General features: G+C 37.9%; 1 protein-coding gene, 3 long non-coding RNA genes and 1 other non-coding gene across 5 annotated transcripts; 3 read left to right on the forward strand and 2 right to left on the reverse strand.

Annotated features, from left to right (window-relative positions):
- Positions 1 to 223: 223 nt before the first annotated feature.
- LOC118479332 (putative disease resistance RPP13-like protein 1) lies at positions 224 to 3,343 on the forward strand. The gene is made up of 2 exons (XM_035982474.1): positions 224 to 3,227; positions 3,317 to 3,343. The coding sequence occupies exons 1-2, from the start codon at positions 279 to 281 to the stop codon at positions 3,341 to 3,343; spliced, it is 2,976 nt and encodes a 991-aa protein (XP_035838367.1). The 5' UTR covers positions 224 to 278.
- Positions 3,344 to 3,620: 277 nt separating this feature from the next.
- Positions 3,621 to 4,916, forward strand: LOC110908898. The gene is made up of 3 exons (XR_004876604.1): positions 3,621 to 4,169; positions 4,261 to 4,373; positions 4,733 to 4,916. It is a non-coding gene; the product is annotated as an uncharacterized LOC110908898 (transcript).
- LOC118485548 lies at positions 4,916 to 6,684 on the forward strand. Its single transcript, XR_004876605.1, has 5 exons — positions 4,916 to 5,012; positions 5,701 to 5,893; positions 6,092 to 6,165; positions 6,252 to 6,484; positions 6,577 to 6,684. It is a non-coding gene; the product is annotated as an uncharacterized LOC118485548 (long non-coding RNA).
- A 1,184-nt stretch (positions 6,685 to 7,868) lies between these two features.
- LOC110908957 lies at positions 7,869 to 9,682 on the reverse strand. Its single transcript, XR_002575046.2, has 3 exons — positions 9,486 to 9,682; positions 8,981 to 9,121; positions 7,869 to 8,194 (listed from the first exon to the last, which is right to left on the reverse strand). It is a non-coding gene; the product is annotated as an uncharacterized LOC110908957 (long non-coding RNA).
- A 6,560-nt stretch (positions 9,683 to 16,242) lies between these two features.
- Positions 16,243 to 16,661, reverse strand: LOC110901652. The gene is made up of 2 exons (XR_004876606.1): positions 16,626 to 16,661; positions 16,243 to 16,515 (listed from the first exon to the last, which is right to left on the reverse strand). It is a non-coding gene; the product is annotated as an uncharacterized LOC110901652 (long non-coding RNA).
- Between the last annotated feature and the right edge of the window lie 6,180 nt (positions 16,662 to 22,841).

Here is a 22,841-nt window from a genome sequence, read left to right on the forward strand (position 1 = left end):
GAGTGTTGGCAAGCTGGCCATTTAATTCATAAAATGTTACAAAAATATATTAATGGAATATGCTTGAGAACAATGTTGACCAAGACCATTGTAGATAAGACCATGAACAGAATCCTTCTTTCAGTCCACTCATATCTTATCTCAACTCCCCTTGTCACCACTGGTTATATTGACTGACTATAAAACCATGACTACCTTCATTCATTCATTCTACGCACTCCACTCATATCTTATCTACACTCCTCTCGTTCACCCATTTCACTTGTTCACTGTTAACCATGGCTGAAACTCTTGCAAATGAACTCCTCAAAGTCCTTGTTAAGAAGATGACCGATGAAGCCTTCAAGCGAATTGCTCGCGCTCAGGGAATTTACAACGAGCTCAAGGAGTTGAAGAAGACACTCTCCAGGATCCAAGATCTGCTTACCGATGCCTCTCAGAAGGAGGTTACCCATAAATCTGTCAAAGAATGGCTGAATGCTCTCCAACATTTGGCTTACGATATCGACGACGTACTCGACGACGTGGCAACTGAAGCTATGCATCGTGAGCTCACCCTGCAGGAACCTGCAGCATCCACCAGCAAGGTAAGAAAGCTCATCCCATCATGCTGCACAAATTTCTCACTAACTCATAGGCTGTCTCCCAAGTTAGATAGGATTAACAGAGACTTAGAAAATCTAGAGAAACGAAAAACGGATCTAGGTTTGCTTAAGATTGATGAGAAGCCAAGAAATACTAGTAGAAGAAGCGAAACCTCTTTGCCAGAACGCGATGTTGTCGGACGAGAAGTTGAGAAAGAGCAGTTGCTTAAAAAGTTGTTGGGGGATGATGATGGGTCATCTCAGGATAACTTTAGTGTCTTACCTATAGTTGGTATGGGTGGGGTTGGAAAAACCACTCTAGCCAGACTTTTGTATAACGATACAAAGGTGCAGGATCACTTTGAACCCAAGGCATGGGTTTGTGTTTCAGATGATTTTGATATTTTCAAGATAACTGATGCTATCCTTCAAGATGTGACTAAAGAAAACAAGAAATTTAAAGATCTAAATCAGCTTCAAAAGGCTCTCACTGAGCAATTTAAGGACAAACGATTTCTACTAGTAGTTGATGACGTGTGGAGTGAAAACTATGGTGATTGGGAAAACCTAGTGCGCCCATTTCTATCATGTGCTCCTGGAAGTAGGATAATCATGACAACTCGTAAGGAGCAGTTGCTCAAACAGATAGGTTTTCATAATGTAGACTGTCTCAAGAGTTTGTCGAGTGAAGATGCATTGCGTTTACTTGCAGTAAATGCATTGGGGGTAGATAACTTCGACTCACACACGACACTTAAACCACAAGGTGAAGGTATTGTGAAAAAGTGTGGTTGTTTGCCTTTGGCTTTAAAGGCAATTGGAAGGCTTTTAAGGACAAAAACAGATAGAGAAGACTGGGATGACGTGTTGAATAGCGAGATATGGGATGTAGAAATTGGTAATGCCACTGAAAATGGTAAAGATGTGGAAAATAGTGATAAGATTGTTCCGGCACTTCGGATAAGCTACCAAGAACTTTCTGCAGATTTGAAGCAGTTGTTTGCATACTGTTCCTTGTTCCCCAAAGACTTTTTGTTTGACAAGGAGGAGTTGGTATCGTTGTGGATGGCAGAAGGGTTTCTGAACCCATCCAAGTTACCAGAACGCTTGGGCCGTGAATATTTTGAAATTTTATTATCAAGGTCATTTTTCCAACATGCACCTAATGATGAATCATTGTTTATCATGCATGATCTGATGAATGACTTGGCCACTTTTGTTGCCGGAGAATTTTTCCTAAGGTTTGACAATCATATGAAGACAAAGACAGAAGCTTTGGCAAAGTATCGCCATATGTCATTTACTCGCGAGCACTATGTAGGTTACCAAAAGTTTGAGGCATTCAAAGGAGCCAAAAGCTTGAGAACATTTTTAGCTGTATCTCTCGGTGTGGATAAAGGTTGGTATTACTTATCCTCTAAGATTTTGGGTGACTTACTTCCAGAGTTAACATTGTTAAGAGTCCTTTCTTTGAGTCGTTTTGAGATAAGTGAGGTACCGGAGTTCATTGGTACTTTGAAACACTTGCGGTATCTTAACTTGTCTCGAACAAATATAAAAGAGTTACCAGAGAATGTTGGCAACCTTTATAATCTACAGACATTGATTGTTTCTGGGTGTTGGGCCTTAACTAAGTTGCCTAAAAGCTTCTTAAAGCTTACACGGTTACGGCATTTTGACATAAGGAATACTCCGTTGGAGAAGCTGCCATTGGGGATTGGTGAGTTGGAAAGCCTTCAAACTCTCACCAAGATCATCATTGAAGGAGATGATGGTTTTGCAATAAATGAGCTCAAGGGATTAACAAATCTCCACGGGGAAGTTTCAATTAAGGGATTGCACAAAGTGCAAAGCGCAAAGCATGCACGGGAGGCGAACTTATCTCTAAAAAAGATTACTGGATTAGAGTTGCAATGGGTTGATGTGGTTGATGGCTCACGAATGGATACACTTGAAGAGGAAGTTCTCAATGAGCTGAAACCTAATAGTGATACGTTGAAAACGCTTTCAGTCGTGTCATACGGGGGAACACAAATTTCAAATTGGGTTGGTGATCGCTCTTTTCATGAGTTGGTTGATGTGTCAATACGTGGTTGTAAAAAATGCACATCTCTACCCCCATTTGGGTTGCTCCCTTCGCTTAAGAGGTTGCAGATTCAAGGCATGGATGAGGTTAAAATCATAGGTTTGGAGTTAATCGGAAATGATGTTAACGCCTTCCGTTCACTTGAAGTTCTAAGATTTGAAGATATGTCTGGATGGGAGGGGTGGTCAACTAAAAATGAGGGTTCAGCAGCAGTGTTTCCATGCCTTAAAGAGCTTTCTATAATCGATTGTCCACAATTGATAAATGTCTCACTTCAAGCACTGCCTTCACTCAAGGTTCTTGAAATTAACAGATGTGGTGATGGTGTGTTGAGAAGTCTGGTTCAGGTAGCTTCATCAGTCACTAAGTTGGAAATAGATTCTATCTCAGGGCTTACATATGAGGTGTGGAGAGGAGTTATAAGGTATCTTAAGGAAGTTGAAGGATTAAGTATCGGGAGATGTAATGAAATAAAATACTTGTGGGAATCAGAAACAGAGGCAAGTAAGCTTCTTGTGAGATTAAAGGAATTGAGATTAAGGAGATGTTCAGGTTTGGTAAGTTTAGAAGAGAAAGAGGAGGATGACAATTTTGGGAGCAGCAACCTGTTATCTCTTAGACGTTTGCATGTATACTCTTGTTATAGCATAAAGCATTTATGTTGTCCAAATAGCATTGAGAGCTTGGAAATTCTTCATTGCTCAGTTACAGATGTCTACCTCCCAAAAGAAGGAGGGAATAAGCTCAAATCACTTCGTATAAGCAGCTGTGATAAACTTGAGGGAAAAATCAACAACACAAGCATGCCAATGCTTGAAACCCTAACTATTTATAAATGGGAAAATCTAAGATCAATCAGTGAATTGAGTAACTCCACTCACCTCGCCAGCCTGTATATAGAAAGTTGTCCACATATCATGTCACTTCCAGAGCTTCAGCTATCAAACCTCACCCGTTTGTCAATTTTTGATTGTGAACGTCTGGCGTCATTACCTAAGCTATCAAATCTCACCTTGTTAAAAGATCTGGTAATCAGAAGCTGTCGAGGTATTGATGTTTCCATTCATGGTGGATGTTGGCCTCCCAAATTGTGTTCCCTTGAACTAGAAGGGTTGAAGAAGCCCATATCAGAGTGGGGGGATCTGAATTTTCCAACTTCCCTTGTTCACCTAACGTTATATGGTGAACCCCATGTGAGTGATTTTAGTCAATTGTCCCACCTTTTCCCTTCTTCTCTTACAACTTCGGCAATAATCGACTTTGATAATCTGGAATCAGTTTCAAGGGGACTCCAACACCTCACATCCCTTCAACATCTGGCCATTTTCAGCTGCCCAAAGGTGAACGATCTACCAGAGACGCTGTTACCTTCACTTTTGAGTTTGAGAATACTGGAATGCCCAAAATTGAAAGAAAGGTGTGAAGGAAGAGGCTCCCATTACTGGCCCCTCATCTCTCATATCCCCTGCATCGACAATTGAAGACTAATTGAAAGAAAGGTACATACATGTTAATTAAATATCAGTTAATAATTATTGCTAGACGTTGTTTTAAATAAATAACCCTTACCTTCTTCTTCTTTCTCTGTAGTCACTGAAAAAAGATTTCCTGTCGTGAATACCAAATCACCGACATCGTACCACCATCTTCACACATCATATCGGATTTATAAAGCCACCACAGCTGTTCCGGCGACCCGTCAGGTAACAATTAACGTCGCCAAACCTCTAATTATTTATTTTCAATGTTTTGGCTACTGGTTTCTTTCTAGTTTGGGCCTGTTTTAATGTTGGAAGCCCAACTGGTTTACAATTAAGGAATGTTATTTAGCCCAACATAAACTATTTCATAATTCATAGTCTTCATTTGGGTGTTTAGCAAAACCAGCTCGGTTTGGTTAAAACCGTTTTGAGTCAAAATCTGTTCGGTTGTAAGCCGGTTATGAAGTAAAATATTTGATACAAATCGGTTTGGGTCGCGTAGAAAGAGTTTCACCTTTTTAAACCCCTAGTTTTCTAACATCAAAGAGTGTTGTTTGACCCTTGAATTTTTAAAATTGCAGTTAAAGAAAGAATAAAATCTATCAAGGTTTCTTCAAATCAACAAAACGGATCCAAGATACATCAGAATTGCTGGAAAGGGTACTACGTCTACTGCGTTAACTTGGTTCACTTACATGCTTCAAACATCATGAGATTCAAGATAAGGTTGCAACAGAAATCAAAGAAACAACAAAAATGAGAAACAAAAATGTTGTAGAATTTGCAAATGCTGTGAGTGAAGAAAGCCAAGAAAAAATTGCAAAATCTTCATACTTCGACTTACAGGAGAGTCTCGTACAGGTTAGGCCGACCCAAAGCTCTTTTTGTCTAAAAATTATAAATTAATTATTTTTAATAATTAGGGGAGTAAACTGTCATTTTGGTCCCTGAGGTTTGGTCACTTTTGACACTTTAGTCCAAAACTCAAACCTTTTAAATCTGGGTCCTTGTGGTTTCACTTTTATTGCCATTTTGGTCCAAAAAATGAAATCAGCTGATATTTGGCTAATAAAATCCTGTTATTTTGTCATTTTCCTCAGGGGCAAAATAGCCAAATCAAAATAGCCAAATATCAGTTGATTTCATTAATTTAATTAATTATGTATTATAATAAAATTATATTGATTGTTTTGCCCCGGATAAAAAGGACAAAATAACAGGATTTTATTAGCCAAATATCAGTTGATTTCATTTTTGGACCAAAATGGCAATAAAAGTGAAACCACACGGACCCAAAGGTTTGAGTTTTGGACTAAAGTGGCAAAATTGACCAAACCTCAGGGACCAAAATGGCAGTTTACTTTAATTAGGGTCTCAACAAAAGAAGTAATGTTTCAATGATAGTCTAATATTTTTATTAAAATAATTTCAAGGATCTTATTTTTAAAAAAATACACTTTGGGTATCTTTATATCCTATAAAGATAAAATGAGGTAATTAAAATGTTGCAATTTTCATATGCTCTTGTTTACTAAGATGAAATGTTTAGGTGGAAATAATACCATCAGATGCCATATTTATGTATGCTTTCCGGTGTGATGATGTATCTGTTGGTTATGAGGTGAAGAAAGGAGATACCGTACCATACACAAGGGTTAAGTTTGATGAGTTTGAACCAGAAGATGGTTTCATCACATTGTTGCTTTCACCCAGAAAGCTCCTTTAAGTTTACAGCTTTGCAGGTTAGTAAAAATACAACCCATATCGATCATTTCTTTTTCATTCAGATCATGTAACTAAACCCTTGATATGTAAAATTTTATGTGGTCCGGTTTAACAGTCAACCTTAAAGTTACGTCATATGAGCAAAGCAAAATTATTTATCATAAAATGTATATTGTTTGTTTACGATTTTGACATGATTTACTGTTTTGATGCAGAAACACAAGCGAGACAAAATTTGTTTGGCTCAAGAATCTGCATGTGTGCAGATGAAGATCTTTGCTTCTGTTTAGTTAAGTTCTTTCATTTTCAAGTTGATTAAAAACAAAAGTGCAAAGTACAGAATGATGCTTAATCTTCACATTGATGGTGATACAGAGTTGATCCATGATCTAGCATACTCGTATTTGGTGCGACTAGACACACGGAAGTGGACTGGAAAATGGTTCAAGCTAAAAAGGGCATAACTTTCATTACGTTTGAAGTTATACGGGGATAAGTAATGGACACATACGCCTCAACGAGCCACATGAATGGACAAATGCTATAGGCGGGTTTTCTGACTCTCAGCACCCAATTTCGACATCTAGAGCTCCAATTTTGAACTCAAGGTTTTCCCCAATTTTAGCAGTTTTAACTAATTTCGACTGTTTGTAAAAAAGGGATTGATTTTTTAACTAGATATTTATTCGTTGTTTTTTAGGCTGTTAATTTCAAGGAACCCTTGGAGCGGTTACAGGTTGCGCCTGGTGGCACTTGTCGTTCATGGTCCAAGTTACATACCTTTTATTGGAATTTATAACCAATGAAGAATTAATGGAATTTTGCCTCTAATGGCGAGTTACCACTAATGGGGGATTATGGAACTAGCCTATGATGTCAAGTTACCATCTGATGAATATTAAAGGAACTTACCACTGAAACAAGTTACCTCTAGTGAAGATCGATGAAGTCTCGCTAATGAAGAAGAGATATCACGTGTTAGCCTATCATTTGACGAAGACAATCGGTTGAGAAGATGTTATACGTAACTGTCACTTGTCAATTTCGTACATCTCAACAAGATAACAAAAACATGAGTCCGCATTGAATTTATTATCACTCGACCCCATAGCTTATTGTGTCAAGTAGTTGAGAGTGAATTCGGTGCATGAACGTATGTGTGCAAACTTCAGAGGAAATTTGCAAGTCGTAGAATCTTGCATAGCTAGGATATCGTCTTGAATTTCAATTGTGATTTGTGACTAGCTTTACATTATGTATTGAAACATTCGATTTAGTAATGTAGTTTTTAAAAGACTTGGTTTTTCTATTCAAAAAGGGATATTCGTGTAGCTTGTTGCCCGTTTACCTTCTATCTTGATATAATTTTTAATTGACAAGTAAAATTTCAAAATAAATAGAAATTACTAATTAGAAGCTGAAAACGAAAAACATTTTTTAATTAATACCTCTTTCTTAGAAACCATACAAGTCCAACCACATAAACTTTCTTTGTTAGTCAACAATCCTACAATAATAACGCTACATAAAAATTACATTTGCACGAGTTTGAGATCCCTCTTTCCTCCTAACAGTTGAAAACAATATAAGTTGTTTTCAAAAAGTACAAAATTAACAAAAGGATCATGCTGAGTATATACATCAAAACGAATAAGAACTCAAGAACAAGTTTACCACTTTTTGCCTCAATGATCACCTTTATTCCCCGAACCATAATACTTCTCATACCATCTAACAAACTTATTCAACCCCATTTGAAGATCCGTCGTTGGTTTATACCCAAACTCCCTTTACGCCAAACTAATATTCGCACGAGTAAACGGGACATCACCATTTCGCTTTCACTTTCCATAAACCGTAAAGAACCTTAAACCCGTTAGTGACAACCCGTAAATATGATTATACGTATGCGAGATTTCTTCACCCGCATTTTTCGTTGTAGCGTATAGGCTTGTGGGTGGGGTTGATCTGTTCAGTCTTTTTTACAAGCTGTGGGTTTGCATTTTTACAGACTTCAAGAATACTAACAACACCAGCAATATTCCCATGTAGTACCTCAAAGAGTTTGTTCAGCAAAACAGCATCATTTATGCCCCCTTCCACAATAAAAATCCCACTTTTTACAAACAATTGTTGACGAGCCCTTTTGAGGGTAGGATTGTAATAATTGTTGAAATTATCTAACCCTAAAACGCAGTCGTTTCAAGGCGGCGCTGATGACCAAAACAGAGTACCCTGTTTTTGATCGGATGTTGACTGATGACTTAACCGTTTTTCCCATCTGGATCCCTATACACACAAACAGCTCCTGGTTTAACCTAATCGAACAGAGAGTGAGTGGTCAAACATTTAACCTAGGACAAACAAATTATTAAGGCGTTGTATAATAATACACTAGAAGGAACCCGCACAATGCAAATGATTCAAAAGGTTTCGACTGGATTGAGTCAGAATGAAACTAAAATCAAATATATGATCAAGTGCACTCATTTCACAAAACCTTAGTTATTCCCAAAATGTTAAATGTCAGTTTTGGTCATTTTACCTATTAGTTTCCTAAATAAACAGCGCTTGCCTAACATTTAAGTATCTAAATTTTACAACTTCTAACATAAGCATGTCGAAACGCATCCAAAAAGAGGTGTATAGTTTCAATATTTTCAGATCGAGGTGTGAATTCTTCTTATAGTGTAACATTACCACAAGAAAAGTAAGCTTCATAGTTCACCATCAAAAATCAGCATGCAATACAATAACCATCTATAAAACCATATGTGACAACAACTCAGCAATTGAAACTCAGTTATAGCTAGAGGTGGCAAATTCGACCCGATTACTAATAAATGAATGATTAGTGGTGTATTTAATCTAAACGTACTTAAAAAAAGAAAGGGCTGAGAGTAGCCAAATGTCTATTTAAATGCATGCATCATCCTAAATTAACTTATTCGAATATTAAGATTACTAATGCAGCATTTAGTTAAAAAAACGAATGAACTATAAATGTTTGCGGGTCAACCTATAAAATCTGTTGAGGACACATTTAATTTAACTGCTATAATCAAATTTATTTAAGTTCAAATATATGAAAACGAAGAACCAACCTCTACAATATGAGCCTCTTCTGAAATTGAGTCTTCATGCTCTTTGGTTGACAATTTCAAGTCAACCTCGGCTCTACCTGTGGCTTGACTTGATTCGAGTCTTTAATATTTTCTCAAATGTCATTCCTCCCAATCTGTAAGCTGAAAAATAAACAAAACAGCTTTAGAAAGTTAATAACACTAAAAGTAATAATATCGCAATAAAAAAAATATCTGAATTTAATTTAATCTTAAACCAGCCTATTCTAAAAGCGGATAACAAATAATTGTGAAACCAAGGGTGTTACTTTGGTCTGTTCAATCATTTTACCAAGTGTTCAAATTCGATCTATGATTTAGTTATGAACAGAAGAACAAAATACCCAAAGCAATCAGCTGATGTTCTAAACAAATTAACAACCTGAGATATGCTCCAAAACCCCACATAGTTAAACACCGAAAACAAAGTCGTTTCAAAAACTGAAACAAAAAGAGGCATCTTTCATTGAGGCATTAAAACAAACACCTGGTGTGCATGTAAACTCAATAGCTAAAATCCCTTCCAAAACAAGCGAAAGCAAAACTAATAAACGTACAACAGCGCAACATACGTCCCTAATTTCACATCTGCGGAAAAAACCCACAAAGGGGGCAGCGATTGAAATGAAAACAGCAACTAAAACGGAGGTATAAATTACTTTTTGGGAGCGTGATTATGGGGAAAAGTGGTGGTTCGAACGCAAGCACACACCTGATGTGAATTGAAGAACAACTGCAAAAGATTAGAAAGATCAATCAACTGAATCTCTCCTCCAGCTGTGGTTTACTCATTCATACTAAACTCACCTGAAACAGGGAAGGTATATAGAATCAAATGAAGGGGCGATTTAAACACAAATTCAATAATTATCTGTTTAAGCTCCAAAAAATCAACAACTCTACCCATGTGAACCGTTACCCAACACACGCACTTTGATTGAAATAAATATAATGCACTTACATAAACACGAAAAGAAGCACCAACAAGAACAATAATGTGGCTTCAAGTAACGGGTTTGTGAGACTAACAGCTGAATGGTCATTATTATAAGTTGCATCCTCCTGTGAAGCTTCCATTCGCATAGCTTTTAGTCTTTCTCTTCTCTTAGTTGACTCTTCCATTGACCTTGCTGTGAATTATCCTACAGAATATATAAAAAAATTGCATGATTGTATACAGCAATATAAAGAATGTGAAATAAGGATGTGTTTGTGATATTAGAGGCGTCGAATAGGTGAAATTTTACAACTTAGCTAGAAAGGAAACAGTGACGGATCCAGGAATTTTTTTCACCAGGTAATTTTTCCCAAATTATACAAAGGTTTCCACTATTTTTTTTTCATTTTTTTCCAAACCGAGGGGGTTCCTGGGAACCCCCAAAACACCCCTGGATCCGCCCCTGAAAGGAAACAAGTTGCTTTATATTGTTGAATTTTGATAGACAACAGACTATATTATTAAAATAACAATAATTCCAATCCATTTGGACCCGTATAAAACTTTACCCATGTGACCAGTTAGCCAACCGACCCACTTTACCAACTGAGGAAACCATATGATATATACATGACAATATTACTTTGGTCTTACTGTCATTGAAATATAATGCAGTTACATAATCACACAAAGAAGCACCAACAAGAAAAATAAGAAAATCACTGTGTTTAACAAATGATGTGCAATTTTGCAATAATTAGGGCTTGAATGAGAAATTAGCGAACCCTAGAACATATACGGAAACATATTAATTATAGGGAATATTTCACAGAATAGTAACCAAGTTTCAAAAGTGTTCTAATTAGGTCATTCGTATCGTTTTGTCCCAATTAGATAACTTAACATTCAAATCGAGACATGTCCTTTTTTCTATGTGTCAAGAAATAAATGAAGAATAAGATGTTGGGGTCGGATTATTTTAATATATGAAATTATATTTATTAAAAATAAAAACACTTTAATGACATTAAAAAATAAAAAAACAAGTTACAATTCACGGCATCACTCAAAGTTAGCATAAAATAAAAGGGAAAAAAGAAACAAAAATCCACATCACCATGGTTACTTATGAAATGGATGAAAAAACCCTTAATTTTAATAAAAAATGAATGTTGAGTGACCTAATTGGAACACTTTTGAAACTTGAGTGACCTAATTGGAACACTTTTAAAACTTGGTTACTATTCTATAAAGTTACCCGTTATTTATATGCATAACAATTAGAAATTGAACAAGCGTGTAAACAGATACGAGAGAGAGAGAGTACGAACCAGAAATCAGAGCAACAAATCTTCAAAAACGGAAGATTTCAAGGTCGTTTTATGAGAACATCGTTTACATTAACTTCGTTAAAAGTTTGGTCCAAATTTATAGTGTATATACACAAAAGACCCTGAACAGTGATTCATATTTTTTACTTAGTTGTGTCAATAATGTTAAAAAGTGATTATTATATTTATGACTTGAGTTATAGGGTGTTTGGGATTACGTTTTGAAGTGATTATTAGATTATTGTGTTTGTAAAACATAAATAATCTAAAAAAGTGTTTGGATGAAAAATACCTACATGCTTTTTCAAAACGCAGTTGTGTCATTACGGAGGGCATTTGTGTCATAGAGCTGATGCCAGTTGGCTAGTCCTAATGCTGGTGCCACCCCTAAATTACATAAACCCAACTCTGTTTATCGTCTTCTTCTTCTTCTTCATCTTTTCATGAAATTTCTTTCCCTCTCATGGAGCAAGATGGAGCTCGTTCTCGCCTTCGAATCGCCTGGTCGCACGTCCCAAACGGACCCCCGTAGCCCAAGTTAGGGCCATTTTAGTGAAGGCCCTTTTCTTACGCGGTCTTGGGCCTCCAAGTACAAAATAGCCCGTTCCTCCACACTTGGGCCCACATCACTAAAATACTTTTGACTTTACCCCGCAATGACCGACACACACCCTTTTTTATGTTAATAATGTTAATGTTACGCAGGTAAGGTGTGTAAAAAGCATACAATGCGTAATGTCGCGTGCGGGTACCCACAAGCTAATGTCATCATCGTCCAATTTAACCACAATTCTATTATATATGTTACACTGAGTTAGATTGGACACGTTGAAACATGCATTTTCATATGGTTAACACATTACAACTATAAACAACTAAGGAGTTGCCACCAGAACGCACGGCCTATTGCAACAACCGAACGCTGCTCACACCCTCAGGTGACAATTAACATCGTTAAACCTCAAATTATTTATTTTTAAAGTTTCTGCTCCTCGTTTCTTTCTTGTTTGGGCCTGTTTTAATGTTGGAAGCCCAACTGGTTTACAATTAAGGAATGGTATTAAGCCCAACATAAACTATTTCATCTATAGAATGTAGTATAGGTGTACATTTGTTTTTTTTTTTTTTAGAAAAACAGGCTCGGTTTGGTCAACTTTGGTCAAGACCATTTTGAGTCAAAACCGGTTATGAAGGAAAATATTTGATCCTATACAAATCGGTTTGGGTCGTGTAGAAACCGTTTCGCTTTTTTAAACCTATTGTTTTCTAATATTATCCTGATTTTTCAAACAGGTTCGAGTCCAAACTGGTTTTAGGAACGAGAGTTGGAACTGATATACAAATTGGCAATTTGGGTCGGGTTGGAATCGGTGTGGGTCAAACTGGTTTCAGGTGTGGTATTGAGCCAGGTTAGGAACCGGTTTGAAAATCCAAATGGGTTTTTTTTGTACATCTCTAATCTTATAGTAAACACAATAAGTTAAGTAAATTACAGTTGTCAATTTAAAATCGGATGGGTTGCGTCGTCCCAAAGCTCTTTTTGTCTAAAATTGTTTCAAAAATTTAATAAATATTGTGTCAACAAAAGTTTTATCATTTCAATGATATGGTTAATATCATTTTCTTCTAGTTGAGATCATGTATTAACCATTTTCTTCTAGTTAAGATCATGTATAGAGTTGGATGTGGTCTAGTTAAACAGTCAACCTTCAAGTTATGTCATTAGAGTGAAACTTGGATGTGAAGGGTATTTTTGTCATTTGACTAGATACAAAAGTAAACTGATGATCATAAAATGTATTTTTGTCAGAAAGGGCAGATTTCAGATGTTGGTTTATTGAATTCATTTGCATATGTCATGAGCTTCCTAGTTTAAACAGTCTGCCCAGTTTTACCAATAACTGTCTATATGAATAAAACATTTGCATCTATATGTCTCCTTTCAAATAAATTACAATTAAATAATAATTACTTTTTTTGTTCTATAAATACAATCTTACAGATTGGTTAGTCCTTTCCGCAACAAGGTTTATACATCTGACCCAGCCAATATTTAAGACTGATGACGAAAGTTATGTTAAGGTATGTTGGATTACAGTTTCTAAATCTGGGCAAAAGTTACTTTTTTTAGTAAATTACTCTGAGTCCCTGTGTTTTTGTGGTTTTAACCACTTGAGTCCAAAATCAAAAAGTTTAACGCCCTGAGTCCTTAGCTATTTATTTTATAACGTTTTGAGTCCAATTTTGTTCATTTTATAACGATTTGAGTCCAAAAAATTGGAATCGGAAGGTTAAAATTTGGACTCAAAAGGACTCAAATGGTTAATGAAAATGCTCATCAGGACTCAGGTCGTTAAAATTTTTGCTTTTGGACTCAACTAGTTAAAACCACTAAAACACATGGACTCAAAAAGTAATTTACCCTACTTTTTTTTTATTTGAGTTTGCTCAGTGATTTGAATTTTGTAAAATGTTACTTCGACTCAAACCACTGCCATAAACTTTTCAACATAGGAAGTGCAGTTTCACTCTTCATGTCTAACAAAAAAAAAATTGAATTCAAATTGATTACTATTCTTCAGTATTTTGACCATAACTCAAACGGAAAAAGCTGTTTTTTAGCATTCTTGTTACTTTAAACTTGGAAAGCAATGTGTTTGACCAAAAATTGTTTGACCCTTGAATTTTTAAAATTGCAGTTGAAGAAAGAAGACATTCTATTAGGGTTTCGGCAAATGAACAAGACACATCCAACATACTAAGAGAGCCATAATCCGAATTCACTTATTTCGAGCCCGGACTTTGACTTTGATGACAACCTATGCGGGGTTGTTACTCTTACTTTGGGCCTGTGTTTGGCCTTCAACTGTCATGTTGCGACAGGTCATGAACTACCAGAAGAGGGCGCTGAGCTTTTGATCAAGAGATTCTGTTTGAGAGGATAGCGAGAGAAATCGATAAGGTTTTCAAAACAGATGCTCTGCAGCGGCTGCTCTCCAGGGGGCAGCTGAAGCATACCTTGTTGGACCCATTGAGGACTCTAATATGTGTGCAGTTCAGTGCTAAAAGAGTAATGATCATGCCTAAGGATATCCAGCTTGCACGTAGGATTCGTAGTGAGAGGGCTTAGAGTTTATAGATCTGTAACGCAAGTATGTAGATCTCAACTGTTTTATTATGCTCTTATTGATTCATATTGAATGAAAGTTTTCAGTTTAGTCATGTTAAATGATATTATGTAAGTTGGTTGTTATGATGTCGGCGTTGTATTTGATCTTCTATCAAACTATGCATCCATCAACGTCTTTTGAAGGTACTCGTTAGTGATACATAGAAAGTCAAGTAGTTGAGTGTTTTTAGAGTAGTTAGTATGTTTCCATCACCATTCCGCCAAAACTTCCAGGTGTATAATGCAAATGAAGATGCATTTGAGTTGTTTTAATTTGAATATAATTGATTCATATATTAAATTGTTTAGATCATATTGAAAAACCTTGGAATCGTTAATGGTGGTTTTGAATGTGATGAATAAAATGAAAAGAAACAGAGAATTTTCAATTTTAACTGATGGGCCGAGTAGCTAGGCTGTGGTATTCTTCATTGGGCCCAAACATAGTCATGGTTTCTTTGCTGATGGGCTTGAATCCATAACTAGGTTTGGGCCCAAATCCACGAGATGTTTGGACTTTGGGGACTGCATAGGTTAATTTCCAATGTAAACTAATTAATAAATATGATTAAGTTTCAATAATTAATGATTGTTGTATTTAAACAAGTAATTGATTTGTATAGGTATTAAATCTAATTATTCATATTGTGTTTTCAGGTCGTGTTAGAAATTGACACCCCTACATCAAAGATAGTATGTGAAAAATGTAAACTCAAATAAACAAAGAAAAAAATAAAAAAATAGTTGGTTTTTTGAACGGTTAATTTCATACTGAATGGTATAATAATGGAAGAGGACAGCGCCCCCGATGAAGTTTGATTAAATATAATTCCTTATCCCGATGCTTATATTATTATTGTATTATTATAATTCATCTTCTTTATTTTTTATCAACATGTGATGCTCGAAGCTTCCGGCGACCAGAAAATTCTTGTTTTCGTCGACCATATAACTTCCGTTCATCTTATATTCACCTACACGCTCAGGGGTATCCTAGTATTTGCTTAGAAGTATCCCCAATAAATAAAACAGAGATTAAAAATAAATTTACACTTCGTCAAAAAAGTTGAGGGGTCTCCGTTCAACCCCTCACCACCACATAGAACCGCCCCTGGTTCTAACCATATTAGAACTAGTAGTATACCCGTCCGATAGACTGGTTTTTTAGCGTCATAAAGACAAAAAAAAATTTTATTTACGTTTATATGTATAATATGAACTCACCACATGAGTTCACCTTAGACATGTATAATATGCCTAAAAACGAAAAAGCAAGATCGAAGACAATTTCAATAACTCAGTTTGCGTTGAGTCTTTAAGTGGACTATGGACTTATAAAACATAAAAACATAGATAATCCGTTGAAGTAAAACACTAAGTAACAGTTATGCATGGGAGACAACCCCTAAAGTTGGACATGTGTAAATATGGTTGAATATTTGCACTACAAGAACAGGGCACCTTTAGCGGCGACGGCTGTCGCCGGTATTGACCGCTTTTGTCGCCGCTATTGACTATTAGCGGCGACATGTCGCCGGTAAAGCATCGCCGGTATTGCTCAGACGCTATTGACTGACTGTCGCCGGTATTGATGCTGCACTTTTAGCGACGACAGATGTCGTCGCTAAAAGTGTCGCCGGTGTTGACTTTCGTCGGTAAAGGGTGAAGAGCAATAGCGGCGACACATGTCGCCGCTAAAAGTCTATTTTTTTTTTTTAATACAGCAGCTGTATATACAGCTGCCCAGCCAGTTTTACGGCCGAAAAAACAAAACCTGCCTATTTTCAAACAACGCAAGCATACGCAATGAACATAATCAACATATACTAAAGGTAATATAATTAAAAACTACGTTTAAGTCGTACATTATATCCTACAACGTTTAATTAAATCCAAAGCATACATTAAAAACAAGTCACTCATCGTCATCGTTATCGTTGGGTTCATCGTCGGATTCATTATCGAATAAGTTGTCAGAATCGTAGCCTTTTGACTTTCCTTTTCCTTTTCCTTGTGAAGCAAGATAGTTGTTAAGTTGGTTCAAAAATGACGGGGTTTGGAACAAGCTGTTAACAAAATCCTACAATAATAGATAGCAAAACGTATATTAGCATATTAATTAACGCTACCAACATATATTTAACAAGGAAACATGCGTTCGTTTGTCATTTTTTAAATTGTGCAGTTTACCTCGGAAAAGGGTTCTTGCGTCCGAGCTTGCGAAGAGGACATGTTAGATGACGAGTGCGAGGACGTGTTGGAAGAAGGTTTAGGCCCCATCCCGCGGTACCATCCTCGCCGCTCACCCAACGCTTCCTGATACGGGGCAATTGGCGGACCCTTACCGCTCCATTGACTTGTGGCCTGTTGTATGTTCCGCTGTATTTTACGAAGATGATTAAATATATGTGTGTGTATATATATATATATATTTGTTATAGAAAATAATACTTAAAAGAAATACTTACGTAATTTTGTTCAGCAACCGGATCAACCCAATTCCCTTGATTGTCCGTGTGGGTTTTAGCATACGTAGGTACCCAATCCATATCCTGTTTAACATTAAACTTAGATTAGACATTAAATAAACAAAAGCTTACACACACGCACACATACATAAAACATTACATTTTTATAGGCGGTGCTACCGTACGAAGATGTCCCCCCACGGTATGGGAATTGTTGTTTCTCGCGTACTAGTGTGTTGGCCTCGCTTCTTTTAATATATTTAGCTTCCCGGAAACCTTCAATGGTTCTCAACCAGTTATCATAGGGCATATCCTTGGGATGGAATGCCCGTGCACTCTCAAGATCATTGTAACCTCCCTTGCTCTTAAATAATTTTTTAGCCTCGTACTTGCGGTCAGAGTACCGCTTCATAAGCACAGCCCTAATGCCACCCGTCAAGTTTTTGGCCTCATAGTCACGTTCCACTTCATCAAAATTGAAATTTTCCTACAAATTAAATAAAAAAGTTAAAATATCATATATAAATTAGATTTGCATGTGCTTAAATATTTGATAAAATTTTATGCATATAAGTTATTTACCCGTAAGTGGTTCATGAGGGCATCCTTGTAATGTTGTTCAACGTTATCCCATCCAATTTTATCGAAGGGGATGGACCGCCACATATACAGGCCGGCCTCCCGTGAAAACATATCCCTTGATTTACCAACAGGGGTATACGTCACCTGCCTGTCAAACGTAAGCGATACAGGCCCCCCCCCCCCCCCCCCCGCTTTTACCAGACGCCTTAGTTTCTCGTTTTTTGCTTTCCCCCTAACCCTCTTCGGGGGAACCGCTGCAATTAAAACAAAAATAATTAGTAACAACATTTATAATATATAAAATATAAGGACTACAAAATAATTTAGTAAAAGACTTACCGTCTGTCTCATGTGTGCCACGAAATCCACCAGGAGGAATCGGTGGATCACCAGCGCCGTCACTCCCATGTCCCCAGGGGGCCACATCAGCCATCAGATACGCGAATATCAACAATATCGAAAACATACTCCCTATAAAGTTACAAATGTTACAGCATGTGTATCTAATACAAATTAAGGGAAAGTACAACAAGTGTAACTCAAATTCAAATAAATATTTCAAACAAGTGTTAATCAATTACAAATCAATAAAAATTACAATAACTTTTCTTTTAGTCAGACTCCACATAATCGGGATCATCCTCATGATGACTGTCGTAAGGGTCATGCAAAAACCTAAATAAGCTACGTAGATAGCGTAAGTAGGGTATCGTATCCACGGGGAATTTGTGGTCAGTGTCGTGATTTTAACTAAGAACTAAGTTAACTAGAAAGGGGGTTTTGTGAATTTGATTGTAAAAACTAAGAAACTAATTAAGAGAGTTGTAATCAATACAAGAAAGAATAACCTCTACCCGGAATCCCAATTACCCGTTTAACATCAAAACCTGTTTACTGATTCAAAACACCACATAGACATGGCCTCGGAATTAATGAACCTGATCAGTTATCAAGGATAGTTTTTAAGATTCACTATGCAACCTAATAACCCGTATGATTGTGTCAACTACCCGCCAATTTACCAACCCGCTAACAACACAAGAAAGTTGCCAATACGCTTAATAAACGACAAATAATTCAAACACAATAAACGTTTACCAAGAATCCAACACGAGTGGTCAAGCTGTACCAGTTACAAGAATCCGTAAACAAAGTTCAATGCAAAACTAAGCAAAAGTTCATCCGAGTAGAAGTTACAAGCGAATTAGCCGCGCATCATGGTCATTGTTGCTTCAGAATCTGCCAGAAATTGGTTAAACATGAACCGGTTGCTTGGAAGATTGAAGATGATGAAAAGAAATCGCCCAAAAGTCCTCCCAAACGTCCTCTGGCGGCTGTGTATTGAATGATTCCCGTTTTTTTTCTCGAACTAGGTTAAAATCACACTTTTCCGCGCTGTACCACTGTCGCGCCACGTTACAGCTTCCATAGACACCCTCGCGTGGCGCGAGGGAGCATAATTTGACTGCTCGTTGACTTTCACCTGTCGCGCCACGCGATACCTTACATAGACTCCCTCGCGTGGCGCGAGGGAGTATGTTTTCCAGCATTTTCGCTTCCTCACTCCGTATTGCCTTGTAATACCCGTTTTCCAGCTTGAATGGTCATTGTGCTGCATTTACGCGCTGTTAAGCCTGAAAAACCCGACAACCAATAAATATACAAATCACTATAAATAAACACACTCTAACGCGTAAAACCTACACAAACTATACATAATATGACGTGTTTACACCCGCACATCACATCCCCACACTTATCTTTTTTCGTCCCCGAAAAATTATTCGCAATGGAATCACAATCAAAGCAAATGGCTTCCGATATATTCAATTATATTATTAAACAAATCTAACCACACGTTAACCAAGATTGTGAATATACGATCCACTTAAACCCAACCGCCGGTTTCCAAGCCCTTATTTTCGATCCGTTAAGTTCAAGTAATATATAGTTGCCTATGGATCCCACTCTCAAAAGACTACGATTCCACCTATTCCCACTTCAGGCTTATGAGATTAAAAGATATTAAATCTACCGTCTTATATAACAAACTCTTATGTTAGTCCGATTAAACTTTATGATGGAAGAATGGATGATATTGCGAGCTTACATGCTTTTGTAAACGATCAGTTTAGCGGACATACGCCACACGAGTCACCATCCCCATGGTTAATGCCATAAACCTCACGTTTTTTATTTATTTTTTTTTTCTTTTTTTTTTTTTTTCTTTTTGCATGTGCTCAGATGAATGGATGGATGGAATGATAATATTTTTTTTCGGGCGCCACACTGTTTCGGATTTGTTTTCACAAAAAGAAACAGGTGTGCCAGTTTAATCGGAGAAACTTATAAGTTTCTTACTTATGACGTACCTCTTATACCTTCCACAGTTTCAGTTTCACTATAGCTCCTAAGGCGGGAACCCACAAGACTCCTATTTTAAGTTAGTTTATATCAAGCCTAAGGAACCTTTCAACCGGCTGGGCCTACCCACATATCCTAAATTAGACGTGTAGCCGATTATTTATTATCTTATATATATAGTAATCGAACAGCCATTGATTTAATTACACCTATCATTTTCCATTTTATGCGACAACCTTTACGGGACATTTTCTATTTTTTTCCATTTTTTTTTTTTTTTTTTTTTTTTTAACGACACAATGACACGACAACCTAAACTAGACACTAGTTTCCCCCTCCCCACACTTATTCCGTTCATTGTCCTCAATGAAGAAGGAAACTATAACTCAAACAAACTGAAAAAAAATAAAAATAGAAATAAAACTAAAAATTACAACAACAACAAATGGAACAGACTCCCCTGGTTTCCGTGCCGCTCTGCATCTGTCTAGTTCCATGCCTTCCAAAGCGCATTAATACTCCAACCACAGTTCCCGGCCAAATACCACTCATGATTAATTCAAAATCACCGGCGCTGATACTGCTAGAACCATCTACTCGTCATCTCCTCCAGACTCCTCATCACCCCCAGCAGCCTGCTGTGGTGGTAAAAACCAATCCGGGACCTCTATGTGCTGACGCTCCATAATATATCTCAAAACGTCATTTTGAACCAGCAACATATCCCTCAATGACTCCAGTGTCACTGGTGCTGATGCAGGCGCACGTGTCTGACGTTGCGCGCGAGGGTGCGCAGACGGGGGGCGCTCAGACTGCAACCGCACTCTCTGTCTGTGAGGAGGACCCTGCTTTACCGCCTCCCAACGAAGCGGCTCATCCAAGCAGATCATCTGCGCTCGGCGCAGCTCTTCAATCCCAAACTCCACTGTAACTGGACCAGGAGTCAGCAAACGCTCCTCATATACATCAGTAACCCTCAGATGCCTCGCCAACCTAGTGACATAAGTACCCAACGGCAGCCTAGCTTGACCACCCTTTCGCCGACCCCGTGCGAATGATGTCAGCATCACCGCCGCCAAATTCACCTCTTTCCTAGTCATAATGCAATACAAGCAGAACAGATCATTCTGACTCACCTTATCTTCTCCACCCTTCCTACCCATGACTGTGCATGCGATGATTCTATGAATATATCTGACAAACGGGTCCCGAATCGAAGATGCCACCGCACGTGTCGACCATTCTGAGTCATCTATCGTCAGCCAAAACTCAGCTAACTCTGCTTCCGTCACATGATAATCCTCTCGATTAACTGTAACTCCCCGTAACGATCTCCTAAAACCCACTACACTTGATTCCTCCCTGGTATACAATCCAATCGCCTCTGCGAACTGGGGAACACTCATCCGAAATGGCTGACGCCCCAACATAAACTGAACCGTATACGGTTGCATGAACCACTCAGGCGAGTACTTAAAAGTCGAATGAAACTCAACAGTGAGTTCTGCATACTGTGGTTCTGCGCACCGTATCGCCTCTAACCATCTCTGTCCTAACAATCCTTCCAATCTCTCTCGCTGACCCATAGCATCAATCATTCCCCAATTTACGGTCCTGTGCTGAAATAACTCCATTTCCAAAAACTTTTCGCATCTCTCATATTCATCGGTGCCCAACATGAACTGTAACAGTGTATGAGTTCGCAGCTCCCGTTGATCAAGAGGCACTGCCACTGCATTAGGTTCCGGACGCTCCTCTGGCATCCTATATTGGACCGGTTGATTCTTTTTCGTTGCCTTGCGCTTGCGTTTTCCTCCTGCGCTTGATGCACCTTCGTCCGACATCCTGAAAACATACAAAAATTCAAGTTATTCTAGTGCCGACGACATTCGTAACCGTATAGCATTTCATTCGCGGTTACGAAGTCATTACCAAACAATAGTAATTTTTTTTTTTTTATATATATATATATATATTAATATACATGTATACATGCTATGCCCCGACGAAACCACCTATCTTGACTCCGCGCTCACTTATTTGCCTCGACACTACTCACTTTCCTTGCTACTCGCACATCTTAACTACTAATACACACTCAATGACTATAATGCGAACTTTATCGTCTTCTTTGATACCCTTTAACTTCTCAACGAGTGCACACATACTATTTACCCATTCATAGGCCTTTTCTTACAATCCTAAGCATTATCGCACATATTAATTACTAGCCTCAACTCACTTCCTATCTTAACTTACTTTCTCAAACCATGAACAGTATAATAAACAACTCAACTTAAACTCACTACCTCCTAAGCGCCGATCAATCCGACACTACCCACAGAACACATTCCAAGTCGCGTTTCGTCGCAATTTGAGCCCAACATCACAACTCAATACTTAACCCCCTCAGCTCAATCATCAAGTTTTCTCACAATTACATTCAACTTCCACTATTCAACAAAATCACATTAATCCCAATTTTAACATAAGTTGGCCCTAAATCCAGCCTATCTCACTTCTTGCATTCTCTCTGTGTTCAAACCTATCTTCCACTCATCACTTTCACTACCCTCTCATAAGCTATATTCTTTAATTAATTCAAGAATTAATTCATGTAAAATATGCTCAGAACATATAACAATCCAAATTTACATACCTGAATTCACGATTTGAACGGAAAACTAAGAAAAACTTGAACTTTGATGCTAATCGGAGATGATGACTGGTCGCTCGAACGTCGCCGGAAGGTGATCGGCCGACAGCGATGAAGATGGTGGTGGGTACAGCGATGTATGAGAGTAGTCGTCGGCCGTTGATGAAGGAGACGGTGGTTACGGTGGTCGGTCGAAGGGGAATCGGAGGTGAAGACGGTCGGAAGTTGGGGGTAATCGTCGGCGAGGGTAATCGGGGATGGGTGGTAGGTGGTGGCCGGTCGTCGAGGAAGTGAGGGGGGGTAGGATAGTCGGAGGTGGTGAAGAGGAAAGGTGCG

The sequence above is a fragment of the Helianthus annuus genome, chromosome 13, assembly GCF_002127325.2.
Source record: "Helianthus annuus cultivar XRQ/B chromosome 13, HanXRQr2.0-SUNRISE, whole genome shotgun sequence".
Classification (NCBI taxonomy): Eukaryota; Viridiplantae; Streptophyta; class Magnoliopsida; order Asterales; family Asteraceae; genus Helianthus; species Helianthus annuus.

Coding starts and splice junctions, on each gene's coding strand:
- LOC118479332 (XM_035982474.1), top strand. CDS start 279: ATGGCTGAAACTCTTGCAAATGAACTCCTCAAAGTCCTTGTTAAGAAG. Junction 3,228..3,316: donor TAAGGAGATGTTCAGGTTTG/GTAAGTTTAGAA, acceptor CTCTTGTTATAG/CATAAAGCATTTATGTTGTC.